We start from the raw sequence: 12,107 nt of genomic DNA, 5'->3' as shown, positions 1-12,107 counted from the left end.
AATATCCAAAAATCTTCAAAAAGGAAAATCTTTTCTACCAGTTACCTGGAAGGTGGTAACAGATGCCAGCCTTCTGGGCTGGGGAGCAGTCCTGGAAGAATCATCTGTCCAAGGGAAATGGTCCAAATCAGAGATGACCTTGCCCATCAATATTCTAGAGATTCGGGTAGTACGTCTGGATGCTCAGACTACGGAATTGCCCTGTCAGGATCCAATCCGACAATGCCACAACTGTGGCCCATATCAATCAACAAGGGGGCACAAGAAGTCGTGCAGCCCAGAGAGAGGTGAATCATATTCTAGCAGCAATTTTTAGTCCAGGAGAATTGGCAGGCGGCCTACTTGTGTCGCCAACAATTGTTCTCGGGAAAATGGTCTTTTTACCTCGACATCTTTCTGTCAATATGCCAAAAATGGGGAGTTCCGGACGTGGATCTGTTTGCGTCCAGGTTCAACAACAAGATCGACAACTTTGTGTCAAGGACAAGGGATCCGATGGCATACGGAACAGATACCTTGGTTTTTTCCGTGGGTGAGTTCCCTCCTGTTCTGCTGCTTCCGCGCCTTCTCGCAGGATCAAGCAAGAAGGGAAGGAGGTGATTCTTGTGGCTCCAGCGTGGCCCGGGAGATCTTGGTCTGCCAAGATCGTAAAAATGGCGGTAGGGGACCCTTGGACCCTACCGCTATGGCCAGACCTTCTCTGGCAAGGTCCGGTATTCCATCCTACCTTACAAATGCTAAATTTAGTGGTTTGGCTATTGAGACCCACATTCTAAAAGATCGTGTTCTGATAGCTTCAGTAGTTTCTACTTGGTTAATGCTATGAAGCCGGCCTCCAGAGTCATATACTCTAGAGTCTGGAAGGCATATGTCTCCTGGTGTAAATCCAGGGGTTGGTACCCCAGGAAATATGTCATTGGTAGGATCCTTGAATTCCTACAGATAGGATTAGAAATGAAGCTGGCCTTGAGTACTATCAAGGCCAGATGTCGGCTTTATCTGTTTTTTTTTTGTTTTTTTTTTAACAACCACTTGCTTCACCCCTGAACCCTTGGGACTTAAGTTTAGTCCTGTCGGCTTTACAGAAGCAGACTTTTGAGCTAATACAAGATATTCCCTTGTCCTCTTGACAAGGAAAAATATTTTTCTTGGTTGCCATATCTTCTGCAGGAAGAGTATCAGAGTTGGCTGCTCTTTCTTGTAAAGAGCCATATTGGTTTATTCATAAGGATGAGTTTGTATTGCAGCCTCATCCTGAATTCCTACCAAAGGTAGTTTCCTTTTTTCATTTAAACCAGGATATTGTTCTGCCTTAATTTTTTCCAGAAACTCGTTCTGTGGAAGAAAGATCACTACATTCTCTTGATGTGGTGAGAGCGGTCAAAGTCTATTGAAAGTGTCCATTCAGATTCATAAAACTGATGTTTTGTTTGTGTTGCCAGACTGTCCTAAAAGAGGACAGGCAGGGTCGAAATCTACTATTTCTAAATGGATTCGTCAAGTGGTTGTTCATATTAAAGCGCACTTCTCCAGGGCTGTTAGTGCTTCTTGGGCAGTGCATCACCAAGCCTCCATGACTCAGATCTGCAAGGCCACAACTTGGTCTTCAGTCCATACATTTACCAGATTCTATCAAGTAGATGTAAAAGGTCATGAGGATATCGCCTTTGGGCGCAGTGTACTGCAGGCTGCAGTATAAGTCCTCTTGTCTCTTGGTGCCCTACTTTTGTTGTCTCCCTCCCTTCAGTTGGCATTGCTATGGGACATCCCACATAGTAACTACTATGGCTCTGTGTCCCGTGATGTACGATAATAAAATAGGATTTTTAGAATGGCTTACCTTTTTAAAATCCTTTTCCTTGAAGTACATCACGTGACACAGAGGTCCCTCCCTCCTTTGGTATACATGTGTATTTCTTTGCTACAAAACTGAGGTACTCCCACCAGTGGGAGGGGTTATATAGGGAGTGCACTTTTTAATTTAGGGCGTGCCAGTGTCCATCACCTGAAGGTGGCCTATAACCCACATAGTAACTACTATGGCTCTGTGTCCCGTGACGTACTTCAAAGAAAAGGATTTTACAGGTAAGCTGTTATAAAAATCCTATTTTTTTTTCACTGATCATCAGTGATCGGTGGCATCTCCTCACAGAGGACATCTAGGGATGTAATCAGGGCACTGATCATCAGTGCCCTGATTACAATGAAGTGCCCACCAGTGTCAGCAATGTGTGCCCACCATTGCCAGCAATCGGTGCCCACAAGTGCCAGAAATCAGTGATGCCAGTCAGTGCTGGCTTTCAGTAATGCCCACCCGTGCCACCGCCTATCTGTGCCCGTAAGTGTGTCATATTAGTACCTCCTCATCAGTGCCCAAAAACTGCTGCCTCATCAGTGCCCATAAGTGCTGCCTCATCAGCGCCCATCAGTGAAGGAGAAAAATTACTTATTTACAAATTTTTTTTTTTTTTTTCCAACATTTTTTTTTTTTTTTTTTTTTTTAAGTGCCCTGTATCGAGGTGGTTAATTTCCCTCATGTCTGTTATATACTTATATACTGTAATAATGTTTTGAGTGTAGTGTCCTAAAAAAAAAAATGATTATACTCCCTAGACATCTATGTCCAAGAATGTACTCACCCCAATGACTATACCCATTACAAAGTCCTCTGGGTCCAGATTCCGGAACAGCGTCGAAGGGCTGAACCAGGAGGTCGAGATTATAATTAAAGAAACTGGAGAGAAGGAAGAACAGCTCATGGTAAGTGCAGATCGTTTTTCACTTTGGAGCCATATCCCAGTAATTGGTTCTTGATGGTAATTTGTTTTACCATTGGGAAGGCTCTTTTCATTTTTCTTCGCTGCACATGGAATCAAGAAGCATTTTTATTTTTTTAAGATTTCACCCTCCATATTATGGGTTTATTAAGGAGGGTGGGTTGCTCCAATATTCATCTTGAAGCATATATCCTTGTGGTTTCCCAGCATGGAGAATGCTCAGGCCTTCCTGATGTCAATGGGAACATTACAATGATTTTCCAGCATCTGCATCCTCAGGTAAGTTGTTGCTGTGTGTGGTTTTCTTAATTCTTTGTTTTTTTTTTTTGTTTTGTTTTAAGAACAGAGTGCTGTTGAATATTCATTCAATATTCATTACCTTTATAGTTTTAAAACATAATTATTGCAGAGCTTTATACATTTGTATTTGACATTTCATATAATACTTGATTTACCCATTATTTTGTGTTGTGCAAGTCTTAAAGAGAATCTGCTTTTCAAAAAATAATAAAAAATAGTGTGCATCACTACTAAATGTCTTGTCATTACCAATAGAATGTTTGTTTTATAAATTCTGGTATAGTATTTAAAGTATTTTTTATTTGGTGTTCAGTAGTGTTGAATATGGATTACTGAGGGGAATCAAAACCCAGGTTAGCTGCAGTTAACCTTGGCAGCCAGAGATGCACTGCTTTATAGAAAAGGGAGGTGGAATCCTGTTGCAAAATACAAAACAATTGATACACTTGGTATCTTATTTATGAGCGAATTGTTAAAAATGGATTTGATTTGTTATATCCATCTTTAAGCTAATTTATTGAATTTTTACTATTCCAGCAGTGCACTTATATTAAACGTCTTCTCCCTTTTCAGTAATGTAGTATTTTTCTCCACCTTCTGCTTTGGACAATGCTCCTTGTTTGTGAACTTTTATCCACTGGGAAATGCACACATGTTCCATTTTCCCCACAATCCTTGTTAGCTGCATATATTCCATTGCAGTGTTGCACAAATAAAAATGCATCAAACAATGCTGTTTGTCGTAATTCTATGGATTCTCTTTAACATTTGCAACTTGCAAGCCTAACAGTATTAATTTAAAATTATCAAATCGACCACCTACTTCTTTCTTCTAATGTCTTCTCAAGGAGGAAAGCTTAATTTGTGTAGTCTTTCAATTTTCCATTTGTCATCCAAGCTTTTTTTTTTTTTTTTTTTTTTTTTTTGTATAAGTTTTGGTGAAAAGATACTTTTTGTTGTATACAGTCATATTCCCATGGCAAACACTTTTTTTTCTCTAACCTGTACCAGAATAATCAACATTTAGTTATTATGAGATCTATATTTTTATTTATAACGGGGCCAGTCACTGGCACACATCTAGAATAAGCCCTTATATGTTTCTGCTTTTGTGCAAGGTTACTTGCATTTGACATTTACAAGATTACAAGTGTTCCTAAGGCTCACATTAGCCTATAATGCTTAATTGAAGAGAAGTGTGTACACCAGGCATTTACTAATCTTTTCAAAGCCTAAAGTAGTATTTTTGAAGTTCTTTGTATATATTATTTTTAGGACTTAAAGTAACCATTTTTATTTTTAGTTATTAAATATTCAAATGCTATATTTTTTCTATTATCTTTTTCAGCAGGTAGGTGGTGCTCTTGAGGTTGCTCATTACCACTTGTATTGGGTAATTTAAGCTCGATTCACACTGCCGTGACTTGGGATCCGACTTGTGAGACTCCCAAGTCACGCGACATGTGAAATCCCATTTTAGTCAATGAGAACTGTCCTAATTGGCACTACCGAAGTCGCTCCGACTTTAGAAAAGGTTCCTGTACTACTTTAAGGCGACTTCTATCCGAGTTGTGCCCATAGACTTTAATTGCAGTTGCCTCCAAGTCAGATCCTCATCTTAATTAATGTGATTTGGATTCAACATTACAGAACATTTACCCAGGCATTCCCTGAAGTTGCTTCAAGTGGTATAAAGTCACACACCCAGCTAAATTGATCACAGGTGTGGGGATGGCACCCTTCCCTTTCTGCTAGCTCCTCTTGCTATAAAGAATCTTGCCTATAGAATTTCTTACAAATAAAATAACTCTGATGATTAAAAGTGTAACAAGGCAAAAATAAATTCAATTTTAAACAAACACAAGTATACCAGAAATAGTGTGCTCCTACCACCTTGGGCATGGCAACATGGTGGATTGTTGGCTCTGGAGTTCATAGCACACGTTGTCGCTACATTTTTGATGGATTACAAAGAACCCAGGCCTCTCCCTAACCCATTCTTGTGCACAGATAATGATCAGCTCACATAATTTCTAGCAGGATCAACAGGTATTTTTGTACTGTAAAAGCGTTTTGTTATATCGGTTTTAGAAGTATATTTCCAAAAGGGAAGCAAATAGGAGAGACACATTTTTAAGGGTTATGTAACTTTAAAAACTAGGGGTGAATAAATCTTTGGACTTGTTAGTAAATTGATGGTTTTATGTAAAAAATTTGCTCATCTGCAAATCCTTTGGTTTTCTGTGCTCACCCTGGCCTATGCCTGTTCAGCTTCCAGAAGACCAATGTAATAATAAAACTAGAAGTTGTGAATGTTTATTCTCAGATGGTCAAGGCAAATGTCTTCATCTTTATGAAGTACATGATTCTCTTTGGCTCTGGGGCGTGCGTGCGCTGTGGGAGCCAATCAGCGGGTCCGGCAGATGCGATGTAAACAAGGCAGACCACTGTTCTGCCTGAAAGGAAAATGGAGATCTGTTTTCCTTGAGTCAAAGCACTCCCCCTACAGTTAGCACACAAAGGGAACACATTTAACACTTTGATTCCCCCTGATCTTAACCCCTTCCCTGCCAGTGTCATACAGTGACGGTGTATATTTTTAGCACTGACCACTGGTTTGGTGTCACTGGTCCCCAAAAAGTGTCACTTACTGTCAGATTTGTCTGCCGCAATGTCGCAGTCCCACTAAAGATCGCTGCCATTACTAGTAAAATATTTTAAAGTCCCTAAATATATCCCATAGTTTTGTAGACGCTATACCTTTTGCGCACACCAATCAATATACACTTATTGGGAATTTTTTTTGCCAAAAAATATGTAGCAGAATACATATTGGTCTAAATTATATTTATATATATATATATATATATATATATATATATATATATATATATATATATATATATATATATATATATATATATATATATTTTTTTTTAAATTGGTCTTTTTTTTGTTTTATAAAAAAAAAATAAAACGCAGAGGTTATCAAATACCACCAAAAGAAGGCTCTATTTATAGAAAAAAAGACCTCTTTTTGGGTACATTATCGCACGACCGCACAATTGAAAATGTAAGTATCGCAAAAAATTGCCTGGTCAGGTAGGAGGTAAAACCTGGAACTGAAGTGGTTTAAACACACGGCCCTTTTCCATACCTGTTCTTATAAATTCGAAAAAAAACAGGCCCTTTTCTGCGTTCAGTCATGAAGCCTTTAGTGTAGTTATAAAAAGTGATTTTACCTTCTATTTCCTATTTGTTCACTTGAATAGGTTTAAGAGCCTATTCACGCTATTGCGCTGTATTATGCTGCTCTTTAACATGCTTTGCATTCTGCTTATTCATGCAGAAATCCACCAAAAAAGGTGAATGTAGCATTTTTTTTGCATTGCATTGTAATATGCATTAGTGTGTTACAACACATAGAGGTTGATTTACTAAAGGCAAATCCACTCTGCACTACAAGTGCACTTGGAAGTGCAGTCGCTGTAGATCTGAGGGAAAGATCTGAAATGAGGGGAATCTCTGCTGATTTTATCATCCAATCATGTACAAAAAAAAATGCTTTTATTTTCCTTGCATGTCCCCCTCAGATCTACAGTGACAGCACTTCCAAAGTGCACTTGCAGCGCACTTTGGAAGTGCACAGTGGATTTGCCTTTAGTAAATAACCCCCATAGTCTCACAAATCATCAACATGGTGCACTGTGCCATTTAGAATGAATAACACTTCTTTGCATAATGTGCTTTGCATTGCCTCAGTAGAACAATGTCAATCTGGCCTAAATAGAAGACAAAGTTTTTCTTGCTTCGTTACAAAGCCCGCAAAACTGAAAATGCGTGACTTTAAAACAAAAAATGTTTTTCTTGTGTTATAATTCTAGGACTTTTACTACAGGTTGATAACCTCTCCTATCAAATTTTCTTTAGTATAGACAAATCTGTAGTGGGAGAAATGTGAGCTGCCATTATGACCTGCAAAAAATGTTAGTTTCCAGGTTTTTGTTGGCTTCAGTATTTTTTGGGTCGGATGCTGAACAAAGTCATCCAGCGAAGTCAAAATTAACTCGGAATTCCTGATCTGCATGCTTTTTCCTGGTCATCGTCTAAGGCTGCACGTACTTCATTTTTAGTCTTGTGTTTTCTACTGAAATCAATAGAAATGCATGTGTTTAAAAACATGTACCTGTTAACACAGCCTCAAACACTGAAGGTCAGAATTGCAGCCAGGTAACAACAGGTCTTCAGAAGAGGTCAGTAAAAGCAGCGTGCTCATTTCCCTTACTACAGGCTTCTTTTAAAGGTGGTACAAAACCCTAGTAGGATAGCTGAAACTACAACTGGGTAGCAGTGCCCCCACACCCACCCCCCCAACACATTTTCATGAACGTAAAATGGTGTTCACAAGCTTACGTCTATTTTCTACACTTGCAGGGATGTGTTGTTCCTATGTATGCCAACACCTCTTAGCATGTGCATGCTTGTTCATAGGGGGTTGGGTGCATTCTGCAGACTTCCACAAGTCTAGCTCATCTCACTGGAACCCAGTAATGAAAAACCAACTCGTCAACTCTCTTTCCTTGGGAGGCTGGGGCAGGGGCTATTTACAGTCACGGAAAGTTTTCATATTTACAAATTTCTACCGATCTGTTTTAATCAATGTAAGCTCTGCTTTTAGCAAGGTTTGATGCCTTAATCGCTCCTTTTTTTTAAATATGCTGTTTTTCAAGTATACAAGAGTAGTTCTTTAATAGACTTGTTTTTAGATTAGATATACTGGCCCCTAATGATTCATTTCATTTGTACATATTTAATTGTGTATGTATTGCTAAAACATTTTTTCAGCTATGTTGCTATGTGAGCCAGGGGGCAAGATAGTGCTCATAAATTGTAACCACCATACAGTGAATCATGCAACAATGCTGAGGCCTGGAATTGCTAAGAATACAATGTTTTACATTTTTATATATTAAGGAGGACTGTGGGGTTTGAAAAAGAAACAAACAAAAAAAAAACACTCACCTCCGTTCTGCAACAGCAGTCCCTTGTCACCTCTAACACCCGAGAACTAGCAATCACTGCTGATCTCTGTTCTTGGTCTGCAGAGTGTGGTGACTTTGTCACCACTCTCTGCTCCTCTAGCACACACTGAATCGCTGGGATAGAGAGGCGGCAGAAGCAGCTGTCTGCAGCTTTCAGTGGCAAGTTGAGAGGCTGAGCCAGCTGCTGTTTAAGCATCTGGGTAGGTCCTGACAATATTGTCCTTACTGATCCTAGAGAGGCTCTCCCACCTCAGCTGATAGTGGGCAGTGGCCCGTTATTAGCTGACTCTGGGTCACGGGAAAGCAAAAGTAAGTACACTCCTGTGACCCACAAGAGAAATATGGCCAAAAAGGCTTTGGTCATACTTCCCTTTTGCGAAATTGGGGCAGCATACGCTCATAGAATGAAATGCACAATACATACTGGGGTTTATTTACTAAAGGCAAATCCACTTTGCACTACAAGTGCATTTGGATCCACAGTGACTGAACTTCCGAGGGGAACATGCAAGGAAAATAAACTGCATTTTTGCTTGTACATGATTTGATGATAAAATCAGCAGACTTTCCCCTCATTTTAGATCTTCCCCTCAGATTTACAGCGACTGCACTTCCAAGTGCACTTGTAGTGCAGAGTGGATTTTCCATTAGTAAATAAACCCCAATGTGTACTAATGTGTATATGTATGTACGTATATACAGTATCTCACAAAAGTGAGTACACCTCACATTTCTGTAAATATTTTATTATATCTTTTCATGTGACAACACTGAAGAAACGACACTTTGCTACAATGTAAAGTAGTGAGTGTACAGCTTGTATAATGGTGTAAATTTGCTGTCCCCTTAATATAACTCAACACACAGCCATTAATGTCTAAACCGCTGGCAACAAAAGGGCGTACACTGTTGAATGAAAATTAAAATTGGGCCCAAAGTGTCAATATTTTGTGTGGCCACCATTATTTTCCAGCACTGCCTTAACCCTCTTGGGCATGGCGTTCACCAGAGCTTCACAGGTTGCCACTGGAGTCCTCTTCCACTCCTCCATGAGGACATCACGGAGCTGGTGGATGTTAGAGACCTTGCGCTCCTCCACCTTCCGTTGGAGGATGCCTCACAGATGCGCAATAGGGTTTAGGTCTGGAGACATGCTTGAGCAGTCCACCACCTTTACCTTCAGCTTCTTTAGCAAGGCAGTGGTTGCCTTGGAGGTGTGTTTGGGGTTGTTATGTTGGAATATTGCCCTGCGGCCCAGTCTCTGAAGGGATGGGATCATGCTCTGCTTCAGTATGTCACAGTACATGTTGGCATTTATGGTTCCCTCAATGAACTGTAGCTCCCCAGTGTCTGCAACACTCATGCAGCCCCAGACCATGACACTCCCACCACCATGCTTGACTGTAGGCAAGACACACTTGTTTTTGTATTCCTCACCTGGTTGCCACTACATATGTTTGACACCCTCTCAACCAAATAAATTTATCTTGGAATCTTCAGACCACAGGACATGGTTCCAGTAATCTATGTCCTTAGTCTGCTTGTCTTCAGCAAACTGTTTGCAGACTTTCTTGTGCATCATCTTTAGAAGAGGCTTCCTTCTGGAACAGCCATGCAGACCAATTTAATGCAGTGTGCAGCGTATGGTCTGAACACTGACAGGCTGACCCCCCCCCCCACCACTGGCAGCACTCATACCTCTATTTCCCAAAGACAACCTCTGGATATGATGCTGAGCACGTGCACTTAACTTTTTTGATTGACCATGGCGAGGCCCGTTCTGAGTGGAACCTGTCCTGGTAAACCGCTGTATGGTCTTGGCCACCGTGCTGCAACTCAGTTTCAGGGCCTTGGCAATCTTCTTATAGCCTAGGCCATCTTTATGTAGAGCAACAATTCTTTTTTTCAGATCCTCAGAGTTCTTTGCCATGAGGTGCCATGTTGAACTTCCAGTGACCATTATGAGAGAGTGAGAGCAGTAACGCCAAATTTAACACACCTGTTCCCCATTCACACCTGAGACCTTGTAGCACTGAGTCACATGACACCGGGGAGGGAAAATGGCTAATTGGTCCCAATTTGGACATTCTCACTTAGGGGTGTACTCTTACAAACAAGGCCAAGGATAAATCTAAGTTAAAAAACAAGCTTAACTTACCGATCAGCGCGCAGACAACCAAATAACCTGTCTAACAGTATGCGTTAAAGGCAGGGGTTTAGTCTGCACACATTTGCAAATGCATGCGTAAGCCACAGAGCCTCATCAGGGCACCCTTGGTATCTGTGGTCCTAACACTAACTTATAAGTGTCTCCACAGTGGAGGCACATGCATTCTGATAGGTGAGAGCAGGTGGATTGAAGGGGAACCACCCCTTCTTAAAGGTACAGGGGCACACTGAACACCCAGCATATAGCGTAATGGCTGCAAAGGTGTCAGTGCGTTGCTTGACCAAAAAACATGACAGCCATTTAGATCTTAACCGCTGGCAACAAAAGTGAGTACACGACAGCGATAAAAAAAAAAAAAAACGCCAGTTTCTCCCATCTATAGCTGGCTATCACAGTAAGAAGCATAGGAAGGCTAACAAAAGGTACAAACAAGGCCAAGGATAAATCCAAGGAAAAAAAACAAGCTTAACTTACTGACCAGCCCCCAGACAACCAAGCCGCAGAGCCTCGTCAAGGCACCCCGGTATCTGTGGAGCTTGTTTTTTTCCTTGGATTTATCCTTGGCCTTGTTTGTACCTGTTAGCCTTCCAGTGCTTCTTACTGCGATAGCCGGCTATAGATGGGAGCAAGTGGGGTCTTTTTTTTTTTTTTTTTTTATCGCTGTCGTGTCCTCACTTTTGTTGCCAGCGGTTAAGATCTAAATGGCTGTGTGTTGCGTTATTTGGAGAAGACTGCAAATTTACAGTTATACAAGCTGTACACTCACTACTTTACATTGTAGCAAATTGTAATGTCTTCAGTGTCACATGAAAAGATATATATTTACAAAAATGTGAGGGGTATACTCACTTTTGTGAGATTGTGTGTATGTGTGTGTCTATATATCTATATATCAATCAAAAGTATTGGGACACCTGCTTTTACACACACATGAACTTTAATGGTTTCCCAGTCTTAGTCCATAGGGTTCAATGTTGAGTTGGCCCACCCTTTGCAGCTATAACAGCTTCAACTCTTCTAGGAAGGCTGTCCACAAAGTTTAGGAGTGTCTATGGGAATGTTTAATCATTCTTCCAGAAGTGTATTTGTGAGGTCAGGCACTGATGTTGGATGAGAAGGCCTGGCTCGCAGTCTTCACTCTAATTCATCTCAAAAGTGTTCTATCGAGTTGAGGTCAAGACTCTGTGCAGGCCAGTCAAGTTCCTCCACCCCAAACTCTCTCATCCATGTCTTTATGGACCTTGTTTGTGCACAGTCATGTTAGAACAGGAAGGGGCCATCCCCAAACTGTTCACACGAAGTTGGGAGCATGAAATTGTTCAAAATGTCTTGGTATGCTGACGCCTTAAGAGTTCCCTTCACTGGAACTAAGGAGCCAAGCCCAACGCATGAAAAACAACCCCACACCATAATCCCCCTCCACCAAATTATTTGGACCAGTGCACAAAGCAAGGTTCATAAAGACATGGATGAGCGAGTTTGGGGTGGAGGAGCTTGACTGGCATGCAGAGAGTCCTTATCACAACCAAATGGATTACCTTTGGGATGAATTAGAGCAGAGACTGCGAGCCAGGCCTTCTCGTCCAACATCAGTGTCTGACCTCACAAAAGAGCTTTTGGCATAATGGTCAAACATTCCCATAGACACACTCCTAAACCTTGTGGACAGCCTTCCCAGAAGAGTTGAAGCTATTATAGCCGCAAAGAGTTTATGTGCGTGCAAAGGCAGGCGTCCCAACACTTTTGGCAATATTGTGTGTGTGTGTGTGTGTGTGTGTGTGTGTGTGTGTGTGTAATAAATATATATTTATATATTTT

At 40.9% G+C, this 12,107-nt stretch overlaps 1 protein-coding gene across 4 annotated transcripts in view; it reads left to right on the top strand.

Annotated features, from left to right (window-relative positions):
• Positions 1-12,107, top strand: part of FAM117B (family with sequence similarity 117 member B) — a 144,376-nt gene that overhangs the window by 101,677 nt on the left and 30,592 nt on the right. For 2 of the 4 annotated variants that reach the window (XM_073633286.1, XM_073633284.1), the window contains 2 exons: positions 2,614-2,760; positions 2,985-3,056. The exons of 1 other annotated variant lie outside the window; for it this stretch is intronic. In XM_073633286.1, the coding sequence (XP_073489387.1) occupies positions 2,614-2,760; positions 2,985-3,056 (219 nt within the window). The remainder of the gene's footprint in view (positions 1-2,613; positions 2,761-2,984; positions 3,057-12,107) is intronic. One more of the 4 variants, XM_073633285.1, reaches the window with a different exon arrangement.

Source organism: Aquarana catesbeiana, linkage group LG06, assembly GCF_042186555.1.
Source record: "Aquarana catesbeiana isolate 2022-GZ linkage group LG06, ASM4218655v1, whole genome shotgun sequence".
Lineage (NCBI taxonomy): Eukaryota > Metazoa > Chordata > Amphibia > Anura > Ranidae > Aquarana > Aquarana catesbeiana.
This window is presented reverse-complemented; position numbering and strand designations above follow the sequence as displayed.